The sequence below is a fragment of the Nyctibius grandis genome, chromosome 3 (genome assembly GCF_013368605.1).
Source record: "Nyctibius grandis isolate bNycGra1 chromosome 3, bNycGra1.pri, whole genome shotgun sequence".
Taxonomy (NCBI): Eukaryota; Metazoa; Chordata; class Aves; order Nyctibiiformes; family Nyctibiidae; genus Nyctibius; species Nyctibius grandis.
In genome coordinates, this window is record NC_090660.1 from 54,517,592 (window position 1) to 54,540,612 (window position 23,021).

The window sequence follows — 23,021 nt, forward strand, 5'->3', positions numbered from 1 at the left end:
ATCAGTTGCTTTTTAGCCAACACAACAACCTGTAAAATCAACAATCTCTGATGACCATGGAAGGTCTGAGCTAGACTCCTTTTATCAGCAGCCTGAAGGTTGGCCAGCTGCTAACAGCATCTTCTTTACACAGGCTGCCCTTACAATTTGCCAGTCCACCTACAGCCTTTGGACCTGCATTCCTTACCCTTCCAGACACATTACAACATGTGCCTTCCCCCAGGGCATCAGGGGAAGAGGCAGACTTGAGATTTACTGGAATTTGCCATTTTTTGTTATCTACAGTTAAATGTAGATAACGTACATCTACACAGACATTAAATGGCATCAAGGAGTGGTCTAAAATCCTTGAAACTGGGAATTTCCACTTCCTGAATCGATGTATGGGACTGGGAAGGGACAACCAGAGGTTTGCGTAAACCTAAATATGCGTTAGAAAATTTTTCACCAAACTATCATGTTTAATTAACTTAGATTAATAGGGATTTCATGTTCACTTCACCTCTTGCCTGAATCTGAAGTTTTCCCTAAAACAGTAAACATCACCACTTAATTTTAAACAGCATCGTATAAGGATCCACCTGGTGCTTTTCCCTCTGTCACCCATGCAAGTAAACAGAAGAGGTAACAGCAAGCACAGTATAATAAAACCCAGGACTGAGGTTTTTTTACCTGTGGATTTACTGTGTGCTGCTGCGAACTTGCTGAGAGTAAAGCTACCTGCACCAAACAGGCTCAAAAATGGAAGACATGATCAGCGCAAGGCCATATCCCTTAAGCAGCTGACTTCTTGAATGTTTTCACCTCCTGTTGATTTCAGCAGGAATGAAACTCGGCAGCTCCTAAAGATGGTACCGCTAGTGCCAGGGAATTCAACTTTTTAGGGAAAAGCCCTTTAAATGAGCAAGAACAGGTTTTGTTGCTGTTCTTGTTAAGGCACCTTCCTCTCTCCACCACAAAAATAACTAGGAAATAAGTATCTAACTTACAACTGACTCACAGAAGAAAGCTCTGATTCACCTGGCCAATTTTTCTCATCTTCACTCAGAAATCGAAAACGAGAAATGATCAAAAGCATACGGACTTTGCAAATCTCAACTGAAAACACGCTGAGAGCATTTCAATGGCAATGCTAAACCATGAAGTTTAGCACATTTAAGGAGATCTCCTCAAGGGCCAAGAATAGCTGGGCTGGCAGAAAAGTCGGTTTGGTCTTTCCCTCCAAAGCAGAAGGGACTGAGCCACACTGAGAGTCCTGAGGAGTCACTCTCCCAACAGGCTGTTTGGGTGCTAAACACACTTTCTGTGTCACAGCCCGAGTGCTTGGGACCGTGTGGGACTGAGCCCAAAGCTCCTGCAGACCCCACACACAGCAGAATGACAGGCACGGTGATTTTTGGACAACATCTCAAGTGGCCCATGAGGTCCTACCAGATCTTCCCTTTCAGCTACCAGATCTGCAACAGTGTTCTTGAGTGGCCGAAAGATACAGCTTAATTTAATGCAATGTAAACAGCAGTTCTGCAGGTTCAGCTGGACAAAAGTGTTTTGAAACATAAATGAAACAAAGCTAAGACAAAGTTACAGCTTTAAAATTAAAAGAAAAAAAAAAGTAAACTGAAGGCTAAAACCAAGGGAGAGGTCACTGGGTTTCACTCCACTGTATTATGTTGTATGTATTACTCCGTTGTCTTGCTCTGTGTGGTTTTGTTTCCTTATTTACAGCTTGTCCTTCCCTCACTAATTCTCCGACTTTACCCCTCCATGTTCCTCATTCCCTCCCACTAATCCCCCATAATGCTCCTCTAACGCTTTCCCTCGGTCTCTCAGTTTCGGTCCTCCACTTCCTCCTCCTCTGTTAGTTTCTTTGTCACTTCGTTCCTCCAAATCACCTCTACACTGACTTTTACACCACTTTTTCTACTGGTCATCACTTAAACTATTCCTGAAAAAACTTTCTGGGCTGTAGAGCTACCACTCTCCTTCAGACAAACTTTTTTAATTTGGACTTATTCTACGGGTGCCAAAGGTTTGTTCTCTCTTTCACCACACCAGCCTAACCGAGAAGGCAAAGCTGGACATGAAATTCTGGATCAACTTGATTACCTGGTCAAATAAAGCACCATCTCCAAAGAGCGTATCAGATCCTGAAAACCATGCAGAGGCAAAACTGAGCTACTTTATCTGCTTTTAATGTTAAATGACAGGAATCATTCAAGAGCTGTGTTATCTCAAACACTTAATTTACATATACATTTTATCTTATGTCCTCCACGCAGGACTGCATTCAGCTGTGTATTAACGTATATGCTGAGCTTTAAGCTTGGGATTCAATTTAGCCCATTCAGCAAGGGCTGAATGATGTACCCTGATACACTGCTGAGGGAGGGATTACCCCAATGCTTAGAATTAAACACGCGCTTAAGGACTCAACTCTACAAATCAGGGCTTCAGTAACATAATCTTGAATTAGCATTTATGTTATCTGGTTTTATACAACTGCCATTTTTGTCACATGAAACATGCTCCAACTGTCTGTCTAATGCCTAGGCATGCATTTATTATTTTCAAGCACACCCTGCGGGAAAAAAAATAAAGAAAAATATCCAAGGTGGGGTGGGGGAAATACTAAAGGACAGAACAATTGACTCTGAAGACTGTTCACACAAACTACACTCGGCTGCTGAAGTCATAACAGTCGAAGACGTTAAATGTGGGGGACAACGTTTAATTCCTTCATTGACATTCAAGCAAACTAAGACAAAATCAAAGTCCAGCTTGCCTTGAATTTTCCACAAGAGCGATACTGTCCAAAAAAAAAAATGCTGACTTTAGAGAAAAACCCTTGTTTGTAGCACACTCAAGAACTGAATACCCTAAAAGTAAAATTGTCTGCATAGTATTGCAAAGGTTGAAGTCAGCATGGATCACGTGTACCATGAAGGACTTCTGGCCTAAATGTGGACGGAAGCTTCCTGTTCATATCAGCTTTAACAAGATATATTGCAAGCGTTGATTTTATGACTCTTAAAATAGACCTACTTGTATTTAGTATGCTAAGGAAAAAAAAAAGAAAAAAAGAGATAATAGGCTTCCTATCCAATAAAGGGAATCTGTTCTCTCTAGGAATTAACTAACTGTCAGATTCCACAGAGTGGAAGTGTGCCTTTACAGACTGGTGGTGGTGTGTGTCAGTCAGTGAGAGGTTTGGGTTTTTTTAAATTAACAAAGACTGTCTTAAGCAAACATCATATTTGCTTCCACAGATGGCAGAAGCTGCTTGAGACTAAAATTGTGACTGTGCCTGGACAAACACCTCAAATTTTTCAGCTGTAATATGCTTCTAGCTCCTAAACTACTAACCATAGTGATAATGTGCTTTCTCTTCCTTAAATCAAGTAGTTAAAAATGAATTAAAGTCGCAAGAGCCAAGATGAGCCTTGGTGTGACTCCACAGTGCATTCAAGGAAGTCCTCTTGGGGATGCTTTTCACATCACACTTTGGGAAGCCCGGTGATCCCTACTATAGCTTCTCTGTGTTGGCACACACCAGATGTTGACCAAATACCTAGGGATTCCTCTTCTGCCACTGAACACCCCACATCAGCCTCAGAAGCAAGAAATGGGCACATCTGGAGAACACACACAACAGCAATCCTGGAGACGAGGTGCTTGGAGGTATTTAAAAGATGTATAGATGTGGTGCTTAGGGATATGGTTTAGTGGTGGACTTGGTAGTGTTAGGTTAACAGTTGGACTTGATGATCTTAAAAGGTTCTTTCCAACCAAAATGATTCTATGGTTCTACTGATTACAGGCATAAGATAGAGAAGGTAAAAAGCTACTCCAATACCCACTGTATCTCACGGGTCACCAGTGAGCATGGGAGGACATGTTAATGACTTCAGGCACGTCCCACCACCCTGGAGCACAGCTTTGCTGATGAACCATTAGATCCTATCGACACCTATTAAGTTTTGTTTGCTTCAGAATTAATTGGGCCAAAAAAAATAATTTTTCAAAATTAAACCCACTTTAGGAACCTCTTTAACTCACTTTGGCACTGAAGACAGGCTTTAAAGCAGAGGAAAATCTGCATCAGAGAGTCCCCAGCTGTAGGTAAATTCCTGCAAGAGGCTGATACTTATCATTTTATAAGATTGCTCTTACAGTTTTTTTTTTTTTTTTTTCAGTTTTTTTTTCTTACAGTCAGCAGAGGCTGACTGGTCCAACCGGGACACCCGATGACGTCTGCAGCATCCTGTTGCTCTGCTGACAAAGGAGGAAACAATAACTCGGGGACACAAAGTATTTAGTAGCTGAATTTCATGCACATGGACTTCCACATGTTGCCCAAATAAGAACTTGCTCTGTCCAAAACAAAAAGTGCAAAACCGTAACTGCTCTACCCTCTCCTCCAAGAAATATAAAAAACACACACTAACTAGCATTTATGTTCAAAAATAGCCAGGCGAAAATAAAAAGCGTTTGTTCCACTGCCTGTTGTTCAGCTTTCACAAGCAGCCCTGCGAGGCTGGAGACCATAAATCAAACCACTGGCATTTGCTTACACAAGTCTGTGCTCCCAGCTGGCCTCCCGTCCACCTCCGCTGGCGGCTTTCTAAAGCTTGGATTTGTCTTCTTGCAGTGGTGTTCAAAACTGCAAGCATTCACAGGAAGGGTGTATAAGATGTTTAAGAAGAGAACTGAAATGTCTGCCTTTCCTGGCATATTACAAGCTAAGTTGAGATAGAATTTAAGAAATTTCTGTTCACCTTGACCCTTATACCCTTACCCAGTCTCTACAAGGTAGGCAGAGGGAAGAAAAACATCTCCGTGAGAATAAAACCATATTTTATCCTCATTTACTTTGGAAGTGCATGCCCCAGGGCAGCTCTTACTACACATCTTCTGGCGAGGAGCTGCAGAGTTGTATTCACACGAGCTACCCGTAGGCTGCGAACACAAGTCAGCGGGGGGCATGACAAGCCCCAACAAGGAGCAGAGCGCTGAAGGCTTGCTCTGCCCTGTCCAAAACGTGTGGGATGATCTAACCCATCGGTGTGATCAATACCGGATGAAGGTAGGATTTTTTTTTTTTTAATATTTTATAATGCAGCCAATTATCCAAAGGAAGTGCAGAGGAAAAATAAACCAGCTTAAATGTGCTGAAGGTTAATAGGCTAAACGTTTAGACATACCAGGCCATGTAAAAGAGCAGAAAAAGACCAGGCTGAACACTAGCTCGTAGTGGCTTTCAAAGGGAAAGCCCATCGGAGCAAGAAACTCCAGGAGAGACAGGAAGTGGCAAGCGTTCCTTCTCCTCCTCCACCAGCAGGCAGGGCCACTGCCCGGACTGCCCAAGGATGAGCTGTTCCCACCTGTGTCCTTGTCCCACCCCTGCAGAAAGCTCCAGGGACACCAGAGCGACCCACAGCCAGGAGCTTCGGCCATGCCCGGGGGCCCGTGTGCTGCCCTACAGCCCTCTGTGCCAGATGCTGTGGGTCTGGCTTGCCCCCGGGGCTGCAGAGCTGGTGGGGAGCAGCTGAAGCCATGACCCAGAGTAGGAAGCATTCGGCTATCAGCCTGCATGCCATCATCCACAGCACGGATGAGGAAACCGAGGAGCAGAAGAGGGAACAGATACTTACTGAACTGACACGCACTGCCAGCTCTGGAAACAGCAAATCATGGTTGTCCTGAAAAGAAGATTCTTGTTGCTCCCGGCTTTACAGATGAGTGCCATAAAAGAATGAGACCAAACCTGAGAAAGACTGAAATGCCTGCCAGGCACGCTACCTAATGTAGCCAGGGAAAATGCATTTATTCCCTTCAATGTCAGGATCCAGTAGACCAGACCAGATGAACCCACCCAGTTTCCCACCACCTTTCCTGACCCTCTTGAAGGGTACCTCTGGGTACCCATCCTTGTGTTGGGCATTCGTCTGGCCCCAGAAGCAGTTTGAGGAAAACACGAGCAGAGGAAGCCCCAAACCTCCAGATGGAGGTGGAGATGATGGCAAGGCTGTCAAACCACAACTCCAAACTACAGCTCCCCATCAATGTAGGCTGATGAACCACTGAAGCTGAGGAGAAACAAGTTGCCCTGCACTCAACAGCTTGTCTTCTGAGGCAGCACCTGAACTGTGGGGAAGGTGGGGTCAACAGTGCAAACCTGCTAAAGCCAGCTGTGTTCCATTTCAACACACCCCTCTGTCTTCCCCCTCAAAACCAAGGCATGGGAAATGAAGAAAATGGTGCCTGTCCTGATCTCACTTGAACGGGGACGCAGCCAGGAAATACATGATCAACAACAGTCCCTGGAGGGTCTAACAGCCCTGAAGAGTGGGCAAACGGCATTTGGAAGGAGGAGCAGAAGGGAGGCAGAAGAAAGGGTGGGTGTTTGAGAGCAACCGGAGCAGAGCTGTGGCTCCAGCCTCCCTGTAAATGCTTCTCTTAAGCTTGAGAAATTTTAGAAAGAATATGTCTATCCAGCCTGTACGCTTGCAGCCTTCAGCATCCACATACCCAGCTCGGACACAGCCCGACACTAGCAAAATTTACCAGCACTGTAATTTATAAACACCACCATATGCAAAAGCCCTGCAGGATCAGAGGCCTTTGCCCATGACCAGCTCAGCTAATGCCTATCCTGCCACTCCCTTCAACTGCACTCTAACTGCAACACACCCTATCAATAAGGCAAATCTTTGCCTTAGAAACAAGTCGTACCATCAACCATGAACAGTAAAAAAATGTATTTTTACATACATTAAATGTAAAAATAAAAAATGGCCTTTCAATATGGCTTGACTTAAGCCAGTTAAAAGGAACTGTCTGATGAGAATGAGAGGGTTTTTCTTTTCCCCACACATTTCTTGCATGCAGAGTTTCTGGTTGCTTCACATAGTCTGTCTCAGCACTACTTCACCAAGTAGCGCTAAAACTGCATTCATCTGTGTTAAAAAAAACAAATGGAGTTTTTTACCAATTCAACTTCCTTATTTTGGTAGAAAGAAAGAATTTACTTTTTCTCCTCAGAATTACTATAAAACAAGTTTCACAATTTTTTAGCCAATACCAAGAAATCAAAAAGAGGGACTGAAGCAAAGGGCTGGGGAAACCTAAAAAAACCCCAACTGGTAACACTATAAACAAAAGAAAGAAATACAATTTGAGACACAGTAAAACTACAGCCTGCATGTGATTTCTGGATGACAACCACAGCATGGTCTCATTCAACAGCCAAGTTATAAGCAGCGGCTGGGACCTGAGAGCTGGTTACCAGCAGATCAAAGATGATCACGTGCAGCAACAGGTACCAGCCACAGGGTATTCTTTTGCTGCCCAGTTGATTAGTGGTAACAAGCTTCCCCTTCAGAGGCTTTGCAGCTACTGAAAGTAAAACCTGCTTCAACTGCTTCAGAAATCCAGTTTGGTTGTGCTGCTCGAAACGAAAGCAGAATGTGGCCTCTGCACTCGTCTTTTCCTAGAATGATGTTCTGGTCATAACCCAGTCTACTGACTTTCTGAAGCAATCCCACCCAAAACTTTTGGAAGATATGAGTAAATAAAAAAGTTTTGTAGAGACGTCACGAAAGCAATAAGGTCCAGGTCAATATGAAATACTGAATTCTGTTAAATTCTGAGAAATTGTTTACCTACATATTTAATGTCTACATAGCAAAAATCTGATTGTAGCCATTTAAATATTTTATAAATTAATAGGAAAATGCTAGTTTAGGCTTCTGAACATACTTGTTTATTGATAAAAGAGAAAAGGCATTTCTCACTTGGTACATAACTGGATTTTTATGCAATATTTTTAAAAAAAAACCCAAAATCACCAGTCCCAGTCTCCTTCAGTATCCTAGAAGACTGTTCTTTTGAATGGGAAAGCAGAGCAATGGAGTATGGAAGCGCTGCGTGCACACATTAAGTGCAAACTTCAGAGCACTCTTCACCAAGGAAGAACACCAAGACAACCATTTCCCAAGGAAATGAGGCATATGTAGTCACATTAACCGTGTGTCTGGCTGTCTGCCTTTCAGTTCCCTGTGGACTTAAAATCATTGTCCAGTTTTACACGTGATTTGATGTTTCACTGCAATGCAAATAAATAAGTGGCTAGGAGAGAGACACAGATGAGGGCTCCTTTGATGGAAAGGCTGCAATGATGGACACTTCACACCAGTGATTCCACAAGGCAGACAGCCATGCAAAGTCATGATTCAAAAATTTCTCTCATGATAGAGCTACTTGTTTACATATTAAAACATGAAGTAGATGATGATGAACCATTAACATGGAAAAAAAAAAATCGCTTATCAGTCTCTGTTCTTCTCTCAGATAGATATTTTGTGGACAAAATTTTAGAAGGCATACATTTACTTTATCGGTACAATTTTCCTCTTTTTGCGACCGCCTTTGTCATCAGCACTACTTTGGTCCCTCTTGTTCTGTTTTAGGCTACAGCACTGAAGCTGTTGATGCATGCACAGCTTCTGCACCCGTGTAGTCTTACTGTCTTCAGCAGTATGCTCATCTTAACATGGAGACCCCCTTGCACATATCTAGTGATAAGAAAGGTCCTTATTTGGTACAACACATCCAGAGGTGCATTTTTGTTTTTAACGGCAGCGCTCGTATTTGGGTTAGGACATCTAGGCACTAAGACCATTAATAATGACAAATATTTTAGAGTCAAAAGAGAAATAAAATTGTTTTTTATAAACACCAACACAAACTAAAAGATTCTCAGTCATGCATGTTCAGTATAACAGCAACTTAGAAGAGTGGGTACTTAAGCTTTGCACTGAAACGTCTGACACACGCATGCATATGCTCTGCTACAGGAATTTGTTCTCCATCCAGCAGAATGCAGAGCTTTACATTATCATGACACGAAGATAAGAAAATAAGAGAGATCTTCTCCCTAAGAAAACTATTATCATATTCCCAATTACTTTGAAATTCAAACAATTCTGAGCTCACAGCCTGCACGTGCAGATGCTGCACACTGAGGTGCACGACATCATCAAAGATAATAAACTGTTCTCCATACCTAGCAATTGGGATTCAGTTGTGGAGAACCTCCTGAGGAAACTTCCGTCTCCTCCACAAAGGAAATGTCATTCCTTTTACAAATGTAGGCTTACCAACTTCAGACAGTATTTTCAGACTACGTGCTAGCAGAATGCATGCCAGCAAGTAACCTCTTATGAGCAAGAAAATGGAAATGCAAATAAGAGGGTGAAAAAATGAAGTCTCAGGCAAAGAAGATGTAGGCACTATGTTTGGGAAGAACTCTCTACAGCAAGAGCAGTTAAGCTCTGGGACATAGCCCTGGGGAGAAGATAAACCTTCATCGTGAGTTTTTTTAGGAACAGGTGAGACAAACATATGTCAGGAAAGTTATAAGAGGAGCTTTAGGGCCAAGGGAGGATGTCTGGGCCTCTTCCAATCCTAACTCGTTTGGTCCTGTGATGAACAGTCACAACATAAAAATGTAATAAACAAAAACAGAAGAAAAGGAGTAATGAAGGTCACTTTAGATGGCAGTTAGCAAGCCACCTCCCAAAGTCTCTCTGAAGGGGCGTCAAAGTTTCCTCAGGAAGTGACAAAGACAAGAAACTTTGCCTTAGTCCTAAACCTGGCAATCTCTTCTGCGGTTGCCACACACAATTATGTCAGGACTTGGCAGAGAGTTGTAAATCGCTCCTCCAGCCCTCATAAAGGAAACGTCAGGAGCCAAGGCCCATGGCACTCAGCAGCCACAGCCAGATTAGGAAACCTGGCAGCTGCACACCCAGCTGCATTTCAGCACTGAAGCATGGCTCAGGATCACACCAGCCCCCTCCGCTCTTCTCTCCTGCAACCCCTCAAGAGCGTGTCCACTCGGGACAGAAACATCGCGCAAGTCAAACGGGAGCTGCACTTCATTTCACTGCATGAACTGAGCGGCGGCTGAAACTTGCTCAGCCCCAGAAGCAGGTGGCCTCTAACACAGGGATCACTGCCGTAAACAAACAGACTGGACCGAGAGACCAGGAGAGTTTGGGGTGACAAGACAGGACTTGGAGCAGATGCTCAAGTGTTTGTATTTACAAAGATGAACATCTTCCATGTGCAGATACCTCACTGCCCAGCAGTGGTAATTTACTGGGGGAAGTAGTTTAGAAGCGGGCTCGAGGCCACTTGCATGGCAACATACTCAAGCGAGCTATTAAAATTGTACCTCCGTAGCTCTTACACTTAAGGCTTCGAGCCACTGAACGATTAGGCAGGCATCCTGTTCCTGCCAACCCACCAGCAAGCTGGAACCATCTCTCCTGAAAGAGCACCGCCTTCTCAAATTCATGAATAACAAAGCTCCGCCATCAACAAAGCCTGCCCTTCCAACCTGACTCACAACTAGCCTTGAGCTGCCCCAGATTTCCTCTCTGTCATTCTCTTGCTGGCGTCTCCTTCAACATCTACAAACCCCACGACCATCCCCTTGATGTGCACTACTCCGGGCTGCTCCAAATCGCTCCCATCACACCCACACATAGTTTTAAAAACCCCGAGATACTCTGGAGAAGGAAGAAGCAAAATGGAGATACCCAAACCCCAGTTTTGTTAGATTTATGCTAAAAATTACAGGCCGGGTTCCCTCCTGGCAATGAAGGGTTACATCCAGGAGCCGATAACTTACTCCCTATCTCTACTGCAACGGCTCCAGGCCAAACACTGGCCCTGGAGTACTGCACTAGCTTATAGGGCTGGCAGCATGGAGCACAGCTCTGGTTTCTCTATTCCCCTCTCTCCTCACCCTCCCATCTAAACCCTCTACAGCCGAACGGGGCTTCTGGAGAAGGTGGCTTTGCAAACCTTGTGCCACCTGCAATTTTTCCTCATTGGGGAATCCTGAGCTGGCAGAAACAGTCCAAGCCCAGGCCCTTTGCACAACTGAGGGACATAGACCATCAGTGATCCTCCTGTCTGATTTAGAGGTGCAGCCTAGGGCTTTGTTCAGAAGCGGAGAGGAATAGACATTTACAAACCAATTTAACTCCTATTTCTAACAAGAATAGGCACTCGTCTTGGGACTTGACTGATTACCAGGGGATCTACTAGATACAATGCAGATTAACCTACCAGGTCCAGGACCGACTGAAAAGACAACTGTCAAGATTCCCTTTGGTAGATCTGAAAACGTATTTCTGAGTTGCCATCTAGCTTTTTAAGCAGATCAGAAGATTAATGCCTGCACTTGTTCACACGGACAGGTACAGAGTTTCCCTATCCTGGAAATCTGTCTGAACTTCCTGAGAGGATTTGTCATATGAAGGATCCCTCTCTTTTGGGAAAACGGAGTGTCAGCCTCCATGGTAAATGAGTTGCCTATGATCAGAAGTAGATGGTTTTCTAGGGTTATACTCTATTAAAACTCAGGAAGGAACATCTCACTAACTACTAAGCGACTATAACTACCGACATTTACATCTTCCTAAGTGTTCCCACTGCCACCCTATCATTTTAACGAATTTACAGAGTAACTGCATACTCCTAGTAACAGAGCTGCTTTATAGGTTTCTTTTCCTGTTTTAAAAGAAGTAAACAATTGCCTTGCAAAACCTCCAGCACATTATAATGTTACAAAACAGCAATAAATAATGGGCAAAAGGAATGTCATTCCACAAGACACTCATCTCTATAAAATTACAGGATTTTCTGCTGGGGAAGAAAAAATTAAGACACATCCACATATTCTACCACAGACTCCTCCCATTTATATAAACTACATTTTGTCTCTATGCCATTTTAAAAGGTGAAGGCAGGAATCCCAACTAAGAAAGAAGGAATAGTCACAGCCAAATACTTTGGGCTGAACTCTCCAGTGCCCTGGCACCACCTCCTGGCACTTACTCCAGGGCAAGGTACCCACACTCCTGCTGGAGTAATTGTCAATACAAATCAGAGAGCAGTGGACTGTCCATATTTGTTCGTTTTTTAAGTGTTCAACTCACTTGTACTGCACGAAAGAGAATTCACTCTAAAATGCCTTCATTCATGCAGCTTTTCTGAATGTTTATGGAGATGCGGAGCTAAAAGCAGCCTAACTCGCACCTGGTAATTTTGAGATTTTAAAAAAGACCAAAGTAGTGATGCTCTGCTAGTAACTTTCAGAAGAGGTGGCTCTGTTCTCCCAGCGATGTTTCTAACCACTCGGTGAGCGCATGTTGCTGAGGAGCTCCCTGTGCGCAGGGCAGAGAGGGGGCAGGCGGGACCAAACTGCAAAGCTAAGCACATTGCTGCTCCAGATGTGAAACGCACACAAGGGGTTCGCCAAAAAAGCAAAAAGAAAAAGCAATGGCAGAAAGGACATTCCTCTAAAGAGCCGAGCGACAGAAGCTCTGAATAAACCCAGCCAAGTAATTAAACAAAGCTCCGACACAGCACATAGGTGACACGGGGTCGAGGCGCCCGGGAGAAGGAGCCACCCGAAATAATGTCTCGGGGAGGGTGGGAACAGCGCGTTGCTGCTTCCCTCTGGCTTCCCACCCTTGTTGCAGGGGCTCGGGTTGAGGCCAGCGCTGCGACTGACAGGACCTTCCAGCCTGCCGCGGGGATGGCCGGCAGCAAAACCCTCCCGGGTGCCTTTCGGGGCTCCGGCACCGCAGGGAGAGCCGCCGCCGGGTCACCCCCGCCTCCGGCGGCCGGGGGGAGGCTCCCCGGCGGCGACGCCCCCCGCTTGGGAAGCGCTGTGGGGTGGCAAGCCCCAAAGAGAGCCCCTCACACCCCCCACCTTCCCCCCAACCAGCTACGCCCTTCTCACTTTTAAAAAGTTCAAAAAAAAGACAAAACCAAACCAAGAACCCCACTATAGCTCCCCCCGCCCCCCGGAGGCCGGTGCGCGGCTGCCAAGTCTCGGCGTGGAGGAATTCACCGCGGCCGAGCCCCCCCGCCCGGGACGGGAAGACGCGGCGCCCTCGGGAGGGGAGGCGGGGGGGCTGGAAGCGTTCCCCTTTTCAGCGAGCACCCCCTCTCCCTCAGCCCCCACCTACGGGGTGGGAAAGAAAGGAGGGGCGCGACTCCCCGGGTCCCCTCTACTCACTCCAAGCAGACACACTTTCAGCTCGCGTATCGCCATCATCTGCTCGGGGCCCGGCCGCTCCGCATCCCCCGGCGCGCCGCCGCCGCTCCGCTCCACACCGCCTCGCCGCGGCGCGGCACAGCCCCCCCCCGTCCCGGGGCCGCCCCCGCCGCCGCCGCCGGCGGTCACGTGCGCGCGGCCCCGGCCCCGCCTCGCCGCCGCCCGCCCCCCGCCCGCAGGCCCCCGGGCGCCCCAGCGTCGCCGGTCTCGTCTGAGAGAGGCGTGGGGAAGGTGGGGGGGGGACGGGGGGTTTCTGGGCTGGAGGAGTGGATGTGCTGGGTGGAGCAGACGCTGCGCCCTGGGGCGGGCTTGTGACGGGGGGAGACTGTGTAAACCTTGCTGTAGTGAGAAAAATAATGGGCGAGAGGCAGCATCCGGCATGGGGCTGCACATGTGCTTAGTCCGACACACCGTGTGCTGCTGGTCTAGGTACAGGATTTGGACGGCTTCGGTTGTGAACGATCTGCATCCATCTACCTTTTATTTTTTTTTTTTCATTTGACTTACTATGTGCAGAAAACATTTAAAAGAGTAACCCCATTTTTACCCAATCCTAGTAAGGGAAATGTAGTAATCCTACAGGAAAGATGGAGAGGGACTTTTTACAAGGGCATGTAGTGATAGGACGAGGGGTAACGGTTTTAAACTGAAAGAGGATAGATTTAGATTAGATATTAGGAAGAAATTCTTTACTGAGAGGGCAGTGAGACACTGGAACAGGTTCCCCAGAGAAGCTGTGGCTGCCCCCTCCCTGGCAGTGTTCAAGGCCGGGTCGGATGGGGCTTTGAGCAACCTGGTCTAGTGGAAAGGTGTCCCAGCCTGTGGCAGGGGGGTTGGAACTGGATGATCTTTAAGGTCCCTTCCAACCCAAACCATGATTCTATGATTCTAATACCCATTTTTGATCAAAATGAGTCAGCCTCGGGTTGATAGTAGGGCTGCAGCCCACACATCGAAAAGTTATGCTAAATACTACATTGCAGCTAATGTTAGGAGCAGTCCACCGAAATCAATGAGGGGTGTTCGTAACCACTCTTCTCCACTCTCTGTAGCTAAAGTCCTAGGATTTACGCAGAAGAGTTACATGCTATAACCCCGGAAAAGCAGAAGAGCGTAATCTGTCAAGTATTTTCAGTCATAGCCTCTGTTATACTTACAGTTTTATTTTCATTTTTTCACTAATTTATCAGGCAGAATTGCTAAAGGGAAATGAAGAAAATCTTGATTAGTCACTGTGAGATTACTGCCACGTCATTAGGAGCTTCCTGGCAATAAACTCTTGTGACGTTCATCATGTCACTGATTAGTTCCACGCGGGGTCCGACGCTCACACTGACAGGCTGGAAGAAGATGTTTGCACTTTTCTAGAGCTCCCGAATCCTAGGCCAAGGAAATGCTTGGAACAGAGCAGTTGTTATCCCCAAGGAGGAGAACACAAGCATTTCTAGTGGAGTATCACAGCCTGTCAGGATAGAGAGTATCAGAAGAGAGAGATCGGAGAGGCTCATCAGAGAGATGCTTGTGATTTAACTAAGCTTTCTTTTTTAGGAGAATTCAGCAAAGAGAAACAAAACACAGCAGGTTTTCGGACAACCAATACAGAATATTGCTAGGATTCTGTCTGCTCATTACCTTTCCACAAGAACACATTATACAATAAAGTCTTTCAATAAGCAAATAGGATGCACTCGCTAACATAGAACAATTACAGTTTGCACTCATAACACGACTAATTTAAAGCAGCTCAACATTTCAGCCAGTAATTAATTCTACAAATTGACAGGAGATATTAATTTTTAAGGTTTTATTCCATCCCACACCATCCTTTCTTTCAATTTTAAGTCTGAGTTAAATGTTGCTCCTATAACTTTGATTCAGACTTTTCCACTGTTGAGGGACTGAGATTCACAGACAGTGTTATGGTTCAAGATCACCTTTCCATGAATTCTCTTTTTTTGTCACATCTTTAAACATTTCCATGTCTTTCATGTATCCCATTAGTCATCTATCCCTTTTCTTTGGTCCAGATTTTGTAATTCTTGAAGTTTGGGGATTTTTGCTTATTGTACACATGAAATGTTATATCAGCTGAATTAATTTCAGCAAGAAACACTTGAATTACATTAGATACTAATCTAATCTACATGAGATTGTGGATTACAGAAAGAGACTGGTAAATGGCGCACTATGTTCAAAGCTGTTCTTGAGAGCTTGTCCACAGGTGCGCTCGTATTAAGCTGCAATGATGTAATGGTAATGAGAGCATCCATAGAACAGATTAATGCACTTTACTGTACGTGCATTGACTCTGCAACTTTAACCGAGGTGCCTTAACTTTCTAAAGCCTCTCAATGCAGGCATGCACTAGAGTACAATTAATGAAATTCCAGTTTGGGAGAACACTTGCTTAAGCCTGTCCATTTTCAAGACAGTAATACATCCCACCAAAGGCATGTAAGTACATGCCTCACTGCTGCCTTGACTCAGTACCACCCTAATACAAAACAGTGCCTGAGAAATTTGCCCAGGAAAGCAAGTCAGACTCCCATCTTTCTTCTTATCTGGGGATGCTTCTCAAATACACAGTGGTGAAACAGGAGCCATCACTAAAAAATGTTAAAGCCCAGACCTTAAAAGCTTACTTCTGAAGATAGCGAATAACTAATCAGCTACTTAGGAGCAAGCAAATTGTTTAAAAGGATAGCACAAAGATGACCCAGTGGAAGATGTTCAGGCTGAAACAGCAGGAGAGCGAGTGTTAAGGAAGGGCAGTTTTACTTGCGCAGGCAAAAAATCTGAAGAGCCAAACAAAAAAAGAACCAGAGGAAAAAATAACCTATTGTACTCATTTAAACAAAGAATCTAGGAACTGGAAAAAAAAAAAGGAAAAAAATCTCCCAAAATTAGGGACATAAGGAGAAAAACAACAATACAAACAGACATGTGCTCCAGTATTAAAAAAAGCTAATGACGTTTGTTCTTCCAGGAACTGGCATAATCCTTGTGTTTGTCTGCATGCAAGACACTGTGGTCAGAAAACATTTTTGAGGAATTGGTCATGTTGCAGTGTTTTCAAATGACTGGTTAAAAGCAAAGGAAAACAAGTCTTTGCATCCTAAAGGTTTTCTTTTTTTCCCTTTTGTAGCATCTTATTCAATGAATAATTATAAGCTTTGAAGCAATTATTTACCTCACTTCTTTCTACCCAACTGTATTTTGCTTTTGGGAAATACAAAACCAAGTGGCTTTGTTTTTCAGCGGCCTTCCCTTAGAGTTTCAAGTAATCTGTTCTCTTCTCAGAAATCATTTCCTTCAGTTTCCAGAAACTGGAGGAGCCGGACCATCCTTTATTTTATCCTAATTTTGTAACAGTGCAATTCCACTGATCTCAAATTAATTACTGCTTAGTGTGAGAGATTTAGGTCCTCAGAGCTGGGCTTAAGCCAGCAAGATGTGATCTGGCTCAAGATGCTTCTGAGTGTGATAATTAGGAAGTTTGTTCAGGCCTGTCTCTGTCTGGAAATTCAAGGTGGTACCAGTTGCCTTGGGGGGGTAGGATTGATTCATCCTTCACTTTGGCTTTTTTTTTTTGCTTAGATAGCTAAAGCAGGACTATCCTGTCACTCACCCTAGTTTTTTCAGTGTAACACCACTGCTTTCATGTAATAGAGGAAGGAAGACAGCCTCCTGCTTAGAGGCACAAGACCAGGAGTATGGAAGACTGGGTTATTCTCCTGCCTGCAGCGTTGCCTTGCTGTGAACCTGGGGCTGGGTACCTGACAGTGCTCTGTCCCGGCGTGTGGTCCTCCAGCGATCTGGGGCAGTGGTAGCTGGGGCTGCTGCTGCCCTCCTCTTTGCCCCTACCCACATGTTCCTGCCCCTCTGTGCCTCGTGCTGGTAGAAAACTAGTCCTGAGTTTAAAAGTTTTTTACAACCTCAGTCTCTTCCTCTCTAGAAGCGGTGTAGTGGTATTTATCTAGCCTGTCTTGGTAGGAAACTGGATGCTTGTGAAGTGCTGGCAATGTTCCCAGGCTTATGAAGGCATCTGCCTTCCTCCTTCTGCTTTCTCTCTCCAGTGAGTGACCTACATGGAGAAAGATCCATCCAAGACCCTGATGTGCACCCAGCTCCCAAAACTGCTGTTGTCTGTCCTGAGCACCTGATGAGTTACTTCCTTTCTCCCACTGTTGCTTTCCCTCTCGATTTCTTGGCAAGCATCTTCCTCACACAAAAATGTTATCCCTCCTCTTCACTGGCGAATTCAGTCCAGGCCCTCCTACTATGGGCTGCCATCCCAGCTCTTATTCCCAAGGCACGGAGCAGAAGGCACGTTAACTCCACGCTGCCCAGGGAGAAATGTCTCTGCGTCCCATGGATGACACAAACGTGCAGTACAGTAATGACTGCCGCCACAGAAATTTCGCTGGTGCCTGCCCAAGGAACTGACAAAAGCTCTTAAAAGGAAAGCAGCTGCTGCTGAGCAAGCAGTTCTTTGAGCAGGAGGATCATCTTCCAGCTCAGACCCTAGATCCCATGCAAAATCCAGTGGTTATGAAATGGCTAAAATTCTGGAAGTTGCTATTTTTTTGTTTGCTTGTTTACTTAATCACCACAAAGGTCAGGAAAGGGCTGCCCTGGATAGGTGTCATGAGACTCCTGAGACATGAAAAGCAGAGAAATACAGGAATGACCTGGTGGAAATTGAGGGCCTGATTCCAATCTCAGTCACGTAAGTCTTAAGCCACTGCAATTTTTTTTAACTTGAGCAGGGTTATTCCACTTCATTTCACATGCAAAAAGTGAATTAGGCCCTTCATAGCCCACTGGTTCCAGCATTAATGCCAGGAGAATCTACAGCTGCCTGTTACTTCATTTTATTTTAGTGTTGCTTCGTGTTTTAACATCGCTTGTTTGTGGCATTTATATGGTCCAGTCACTCCCTCCTGAAGAGAAAACCTGCTGGAAAAGGTTAGAGGTTAAACCTCTGCAAGATCTTACTTGCATCTTCACTGCCAAGGACTTTGAAAACCAGTATTATTGCAGCTGAAAAATAACTGGGGGTTGTTTGTATAAAGCTTACCAGCATGCTTCTTGATAGACCTCATAACAGATGCGCTGTTCCTAAAGTGCTTGGGAAAGATTTTTGGCAGTATAGATGTACGTTTGTCAAGAGGGTCAAATTTACTCTACTGGTTCGCTGTTAATCCCCAGAGCAATCTCCTATTGTAGGAGAACGGTAGTGAAGAGTAATGCAAGTTTTCTCATTCTTTGCAAGTGTTGTGCCAGAGCCCCAAACTGGTCATAGGGATAGGTTTCTCCACTGAGACTGTTAGACGGGGAAAGAATCAAAAAAAGCTTTTTTCTTACACCTGAAAAACAGAAGCTGAGTTACAACTTGAGAACCCTACAAATACTATAGGCAATTAAGCACCAAGAAAGGACAAGAACTAGCTAAAGCAAAATATCAGCTCAATTGACAAATAGACATAAATTGGCTTTAGATGGATTTAGTCTGGAAGTTAGGAGTAGGGCTTTCCAAGGCTTTGGAACATTTTTCTAATAATAGCTGTGAGCTCAACAAACAAAAAGCAAGCTAATTTAAAGGTAGAGCTTTATATATGTAAAAAGAAATTTCTGAGATGACCTGAAATAACACAAGTCAAGACTCAGTGATCTAATAGATTATTTGTCCATATCACTAAGTAAATTTGCCTGTCAACACCAACTGTTGTCACAAATGAATAAATTTAGAGCTCTTTCTACTGAGATTGAAATCACTGATGTATTTCAATTTAGTTCAGCAAAAGCCATCCAGCTGCTTCAGCCTGTATATTGCCTTCATCCTGTATATTACTTACACAGGATGAATTCTTACAGTCAATTCCTGATGAAAGCTCCCTGTCTTATTATCAGTCTCCTTTTCCATATGAACTTTATGAAAATCCTAATGTGAGCCCACGATGCTGGATGAGTCCTTTCTCATGTTACATTCCATAAAAAAAATATGCCTGAGCATTCGTGTTTGCAATGTAAACACCAGTCCAAACAAAAGGTTGTTGTGATTTCATGTACCAAGGCACAGTTCAAAACAGGGGGCTCACTGACTGTGGGCATTCAAGGTTGCATTTCGGAAGTGTCTGTAGCTATTGAAACATGTTTCGTTTTGCAGGTCCTCTCCTCGGGCTGCCAATTTTGAGCACAGTTTGAAAAGACAGTGTGATGATTATTATAACTGTGTCCATGGAGGTGACATGAACTGTCTCAGTTAACTTTTGGTGGTGCTGACATTGGTTTGCTCTGTTCTTTTCATACTTCTGGTATAGTTGATACCTGTTAGTTGCTGCTTGTGAAGATCAGCTTCACCCAACTAGATGTTGTCTGATTGGAGTGATAATCAGACAGAGATCTCTATTTCAAAATGAAGAGAGACATTGCAGCAGGACAGAGATACCTTCTTGCCTTCCAGCTCACTGCAGGAGCAGCCCGGTGAGGGTCTCATTATAAATTACAACTGAATTTACTGAATAGTAATGCTGTTTCCTTCTAGCAGTATATTGCACAGTACACTATTCTCATACAGAATAGAGTAGTATCTAGTGGTTAACTTTGCCCACTTTACCATCATCAGCTTTGTATGGGGCGAAGGAGCCTGTGTTTACTACCAAATGAAAGGAGGGCATCCACAATTCTTGTTTTAATTAAGCTTAGCCTTCTAAACTATGAAAAGAGTATTATATTAAGGCCAACATTTTATTGTTGAGCAAGCAGGCTCCTATTGTGTATATTGCCAAGGAGAGATAACAGGGCTCTTATACTGTCAGAAATTTGTTCTGCCAACTGGGCATCAGGTTTGTCTTAAACATGCCCAGTGTGTGTGTGCTGCCAATCAGAGAAGGTTTGAATGTCACATTGAGTTTTCTCATTAAATCCTCAGGCAGTGAATGCGCTTTGATAGGTGCTTCCTCTGATTACAGTAGACCCAAACAGGGATCTTCCAAACAAACCTCAAATTAAAATTTTCAAATGAAAATGCAACTATCCATCCTGGCCTTACAGTAGTTCAGGTGGTGAGCAGGGTGTCTGTAGCCAGCCTGTGGTGTCACTTGTATTTTTTTGTCTGTATCAGTGGAACTGGGTGTTCATTATAAACAATCAAAAGGAGAAATTAAAGTTCAGTTGTAAGCCAGGTGGTGACTGAGGAGACTTATCTTATGGACTAAAGTTGATTCACTTGTTTCAATTTAACAGTGAGAGGGTTCTTTGCAGTCCAAACAGTAAATAGGAAAGCAATCTGAGAAAGAAATCTCAGAGGGAGAGAAATCTGATCAAGAAATTCTTATCAATCCAAAAAATCTCCTACAGCATGACAGATAGAGTTCCTAACTTTTTTTTTTCCTGTTTCTGCTATGAATAAAATTTTCGTGTGTTTGAATGAGTTTAAGTCTGAGTTTGGGATTGTGACCTCCCCTCTTCCCACCACCAGTCTAAGCAGTCCTGAAATGCAGAGGATGTTTGATGTAAACTCCAAATCCCCTTTTGGGTCTATGACCTTTATGAGGACAAATTAACCCTTAAAGAAACCTGCACTTTTGCAAAGTTTTGACCACACAAATTATAATTATTGCTGTTAAGATGTCTGTATTTTTCTTTTCAGGACAAGTCCTTGTTTAATATTTATTCCAATTTCCAGGTACTGCCTGTTTATGGACTCAGAATTTGCCTCCAACACAGATAATCTGAGTTTATTCAAACCTAAAAATAGATGAGAAGTCTGTATGTTTTGTTTTGTAGGGTTTTGAATTTTTAGTAATAAAATATTTTACAAGGGGGAAAAGAATGCACTACTTGATCAACAGCTTTATTTTTCTAATGTGGAGTAATAATATAGTAATCTCTTCAAATAAGCAATAACTTGTCAGGGCCTTGAGTGCACCAACAGATGCTGATTACCCTGACATAACTAATAGCTAAGAGACTATGTTGAAGAGCAGACATTGGAAATATGCACAAAGCAGCATATTTTATCAGTCCAGATTTTCTACCTTCCCCTTCAATAATTTTTTGTGTTTTTTTTAACGAGGATTGAACGGTGATGGGCGCATCAGGTGCAAAGATCCTGCAGTACACTAGGAGGCTCTAAATGTTATTTTTTGGGCCCTTAAATGCCAAGCAAAGATCTATACTAAGTCCACATTCTAAGGGTCTGCAGAAATACCTTCACCAAGTAGCACGTAGATCAGGAAATCACATCTCTCACCTTCACAGTTTCAAGAACTGATGAGAATAAAAATAATAGAGCAATAATTGGGAAGGTCCAGTTTATGCAGGTATAGTTTAAAGAGAACTGGCACTAGTTATTGGCAGTAATGGAGTCAGCAAAGTGAAGATCTATCTGCAGGACAACCCTTAGAGAGAAGCTACCACAGCCATAATCTTTCTAATGATATCAGGAGGGTGATAAATGGATTAGAAAAGAATTAAATCTGACACTCTGACAGAAACAAACTATCATTCAGTCAAAACCCAGAAAGAATCAAAAGTCTCATTTTGGTGTTAGGGCACATTAAAAAAAAAAATCTCTTGGTTGAACCCTTCGGCTCTTGGTTCAAGTCTGAGTTCGAGATAGTCCTGCCGAAGCCAAATAAATCCTTTCAGTAAGACAGGTGGCTGGAATGGAGATGTGGTCCCCAGCCCCCTGGGTGTTCATGCAGTCATTAGCAAGGGAGGAGCTTAGCCCGTGAACAATTTGGACTTTATTCGACCTGCTATTGTTCACTGAAGTTCTGGGCACATGTCTTGACTGTAATCCCTCTTCCAAAGAAGCTCAGATGAGCTGCACCTCGGTGGGAATATCCCCTTTGACTCTTCCACAGAGAATGGGACTACTTGGGCATCTGGGTGACCTAGGGTGTAGCGCTTGCTTGTGGCTGCAGAACAAACAGCAACGTGGAAAAGAAGGAAATCAGACATCTGGAAAGAACAGAGGATTGAGGGAGCTGCATCCCAAATGATTTGCACAGAGGATGGGGAAAAATTGAACTCCCGGCTGGCTTTGTCCTGCAGGAAGGGGAGGTAAACGACACCGTGTGAGTTCAAAGCCTTCTGTCCAAATGCAGAGCTGCCTGGGTGTGTTATCCTGTAGCAATAGCAAGTTCGTAACATCTTATTTATTTCAACACAGGAGTGAGGACATAAGCATCCCTTTGAGGGGACACCTATATCTGTTCTACACCTGGTCACCCAAAAAATAAGCTCAAACTGAGGGCTGGTTGGTTTGTTTATCTATCCCAAGGGAAGAAGTAAAATAGGCAAGTAGTCAAGCTCAATGTACATCTGCTGTGTTAGTGGCATCTAAGGAGCTAAATGTGGAAGAAAAAAGCACGCAGAGGTTTTTGAGGATAAGAACACATAAAGCCTATCTTAAAGCAAGACATGCTGCTCCCAGCTCTGTCTTTATGAAAGCTCTATCTCTCGATCAAAGAAACAAAATCGCTCTAACAGCTTGTTTTTTCAAGATAAGCGAAGTTTTCACTGCCTCTCCTCTAACTTGCGCCAGCATGCTCTACACCGCATGCTTTTCTGTTTGCTTACCAAAAGGTATCACGAGCTCATTAATGCATGTAAACTAGAGCTTTCCAAGAGAAAGAACTTTTCTTTTATTCTCCAGTCCCTAATATCCTGAAATTTTGTTCCCTAACAATGTTGAGAACAGTACAGATTAACTTTCAATGGGTAGGTGAAGGACACCACGGCAAGCATAGCCTTCTATTTCATCTATTTCTCACTAAGACAAATTACAAGCTAAAATCTTCCCTGTATATTTAATCTAATTTAAATCTTAAAGTACATCGGAGTGGAAGGATGTAATGTATTATTTAAAGCT

General features: G+C 43.9%; 1 protein-coding gene across 2 annotated transcripts in view; it reads right to left on the reverse strand.

The window, feature by feature from the left end:
- The window catches only part of RAB31 (RAB31, member RAS oncogene family), a 64,921-nt gene extending 51,726 nt beyond the window's left edge, over positions 1–13,195 (reverse strand). The window contains exon 1 of one of the 2 annotated variants that reach the window (XM_068396327.1): positions 13,100–13,195. In XM_068396327.1, the coding sequence (XP_068252428.1) occupies positions 13,100–13,138 (39 nt within the window). In that variant the 5' untranslated portion in view covers positions 13,139–13,195. The remainder of the gene's footprint in view (positions 1–13,099) is intronic. The other variant, XM_068396328.1, reaches the window with a different exon arrangement.
- Between the last annotated feature and the right edge of the window lie 9,826 nt (positions 13,196–23,021).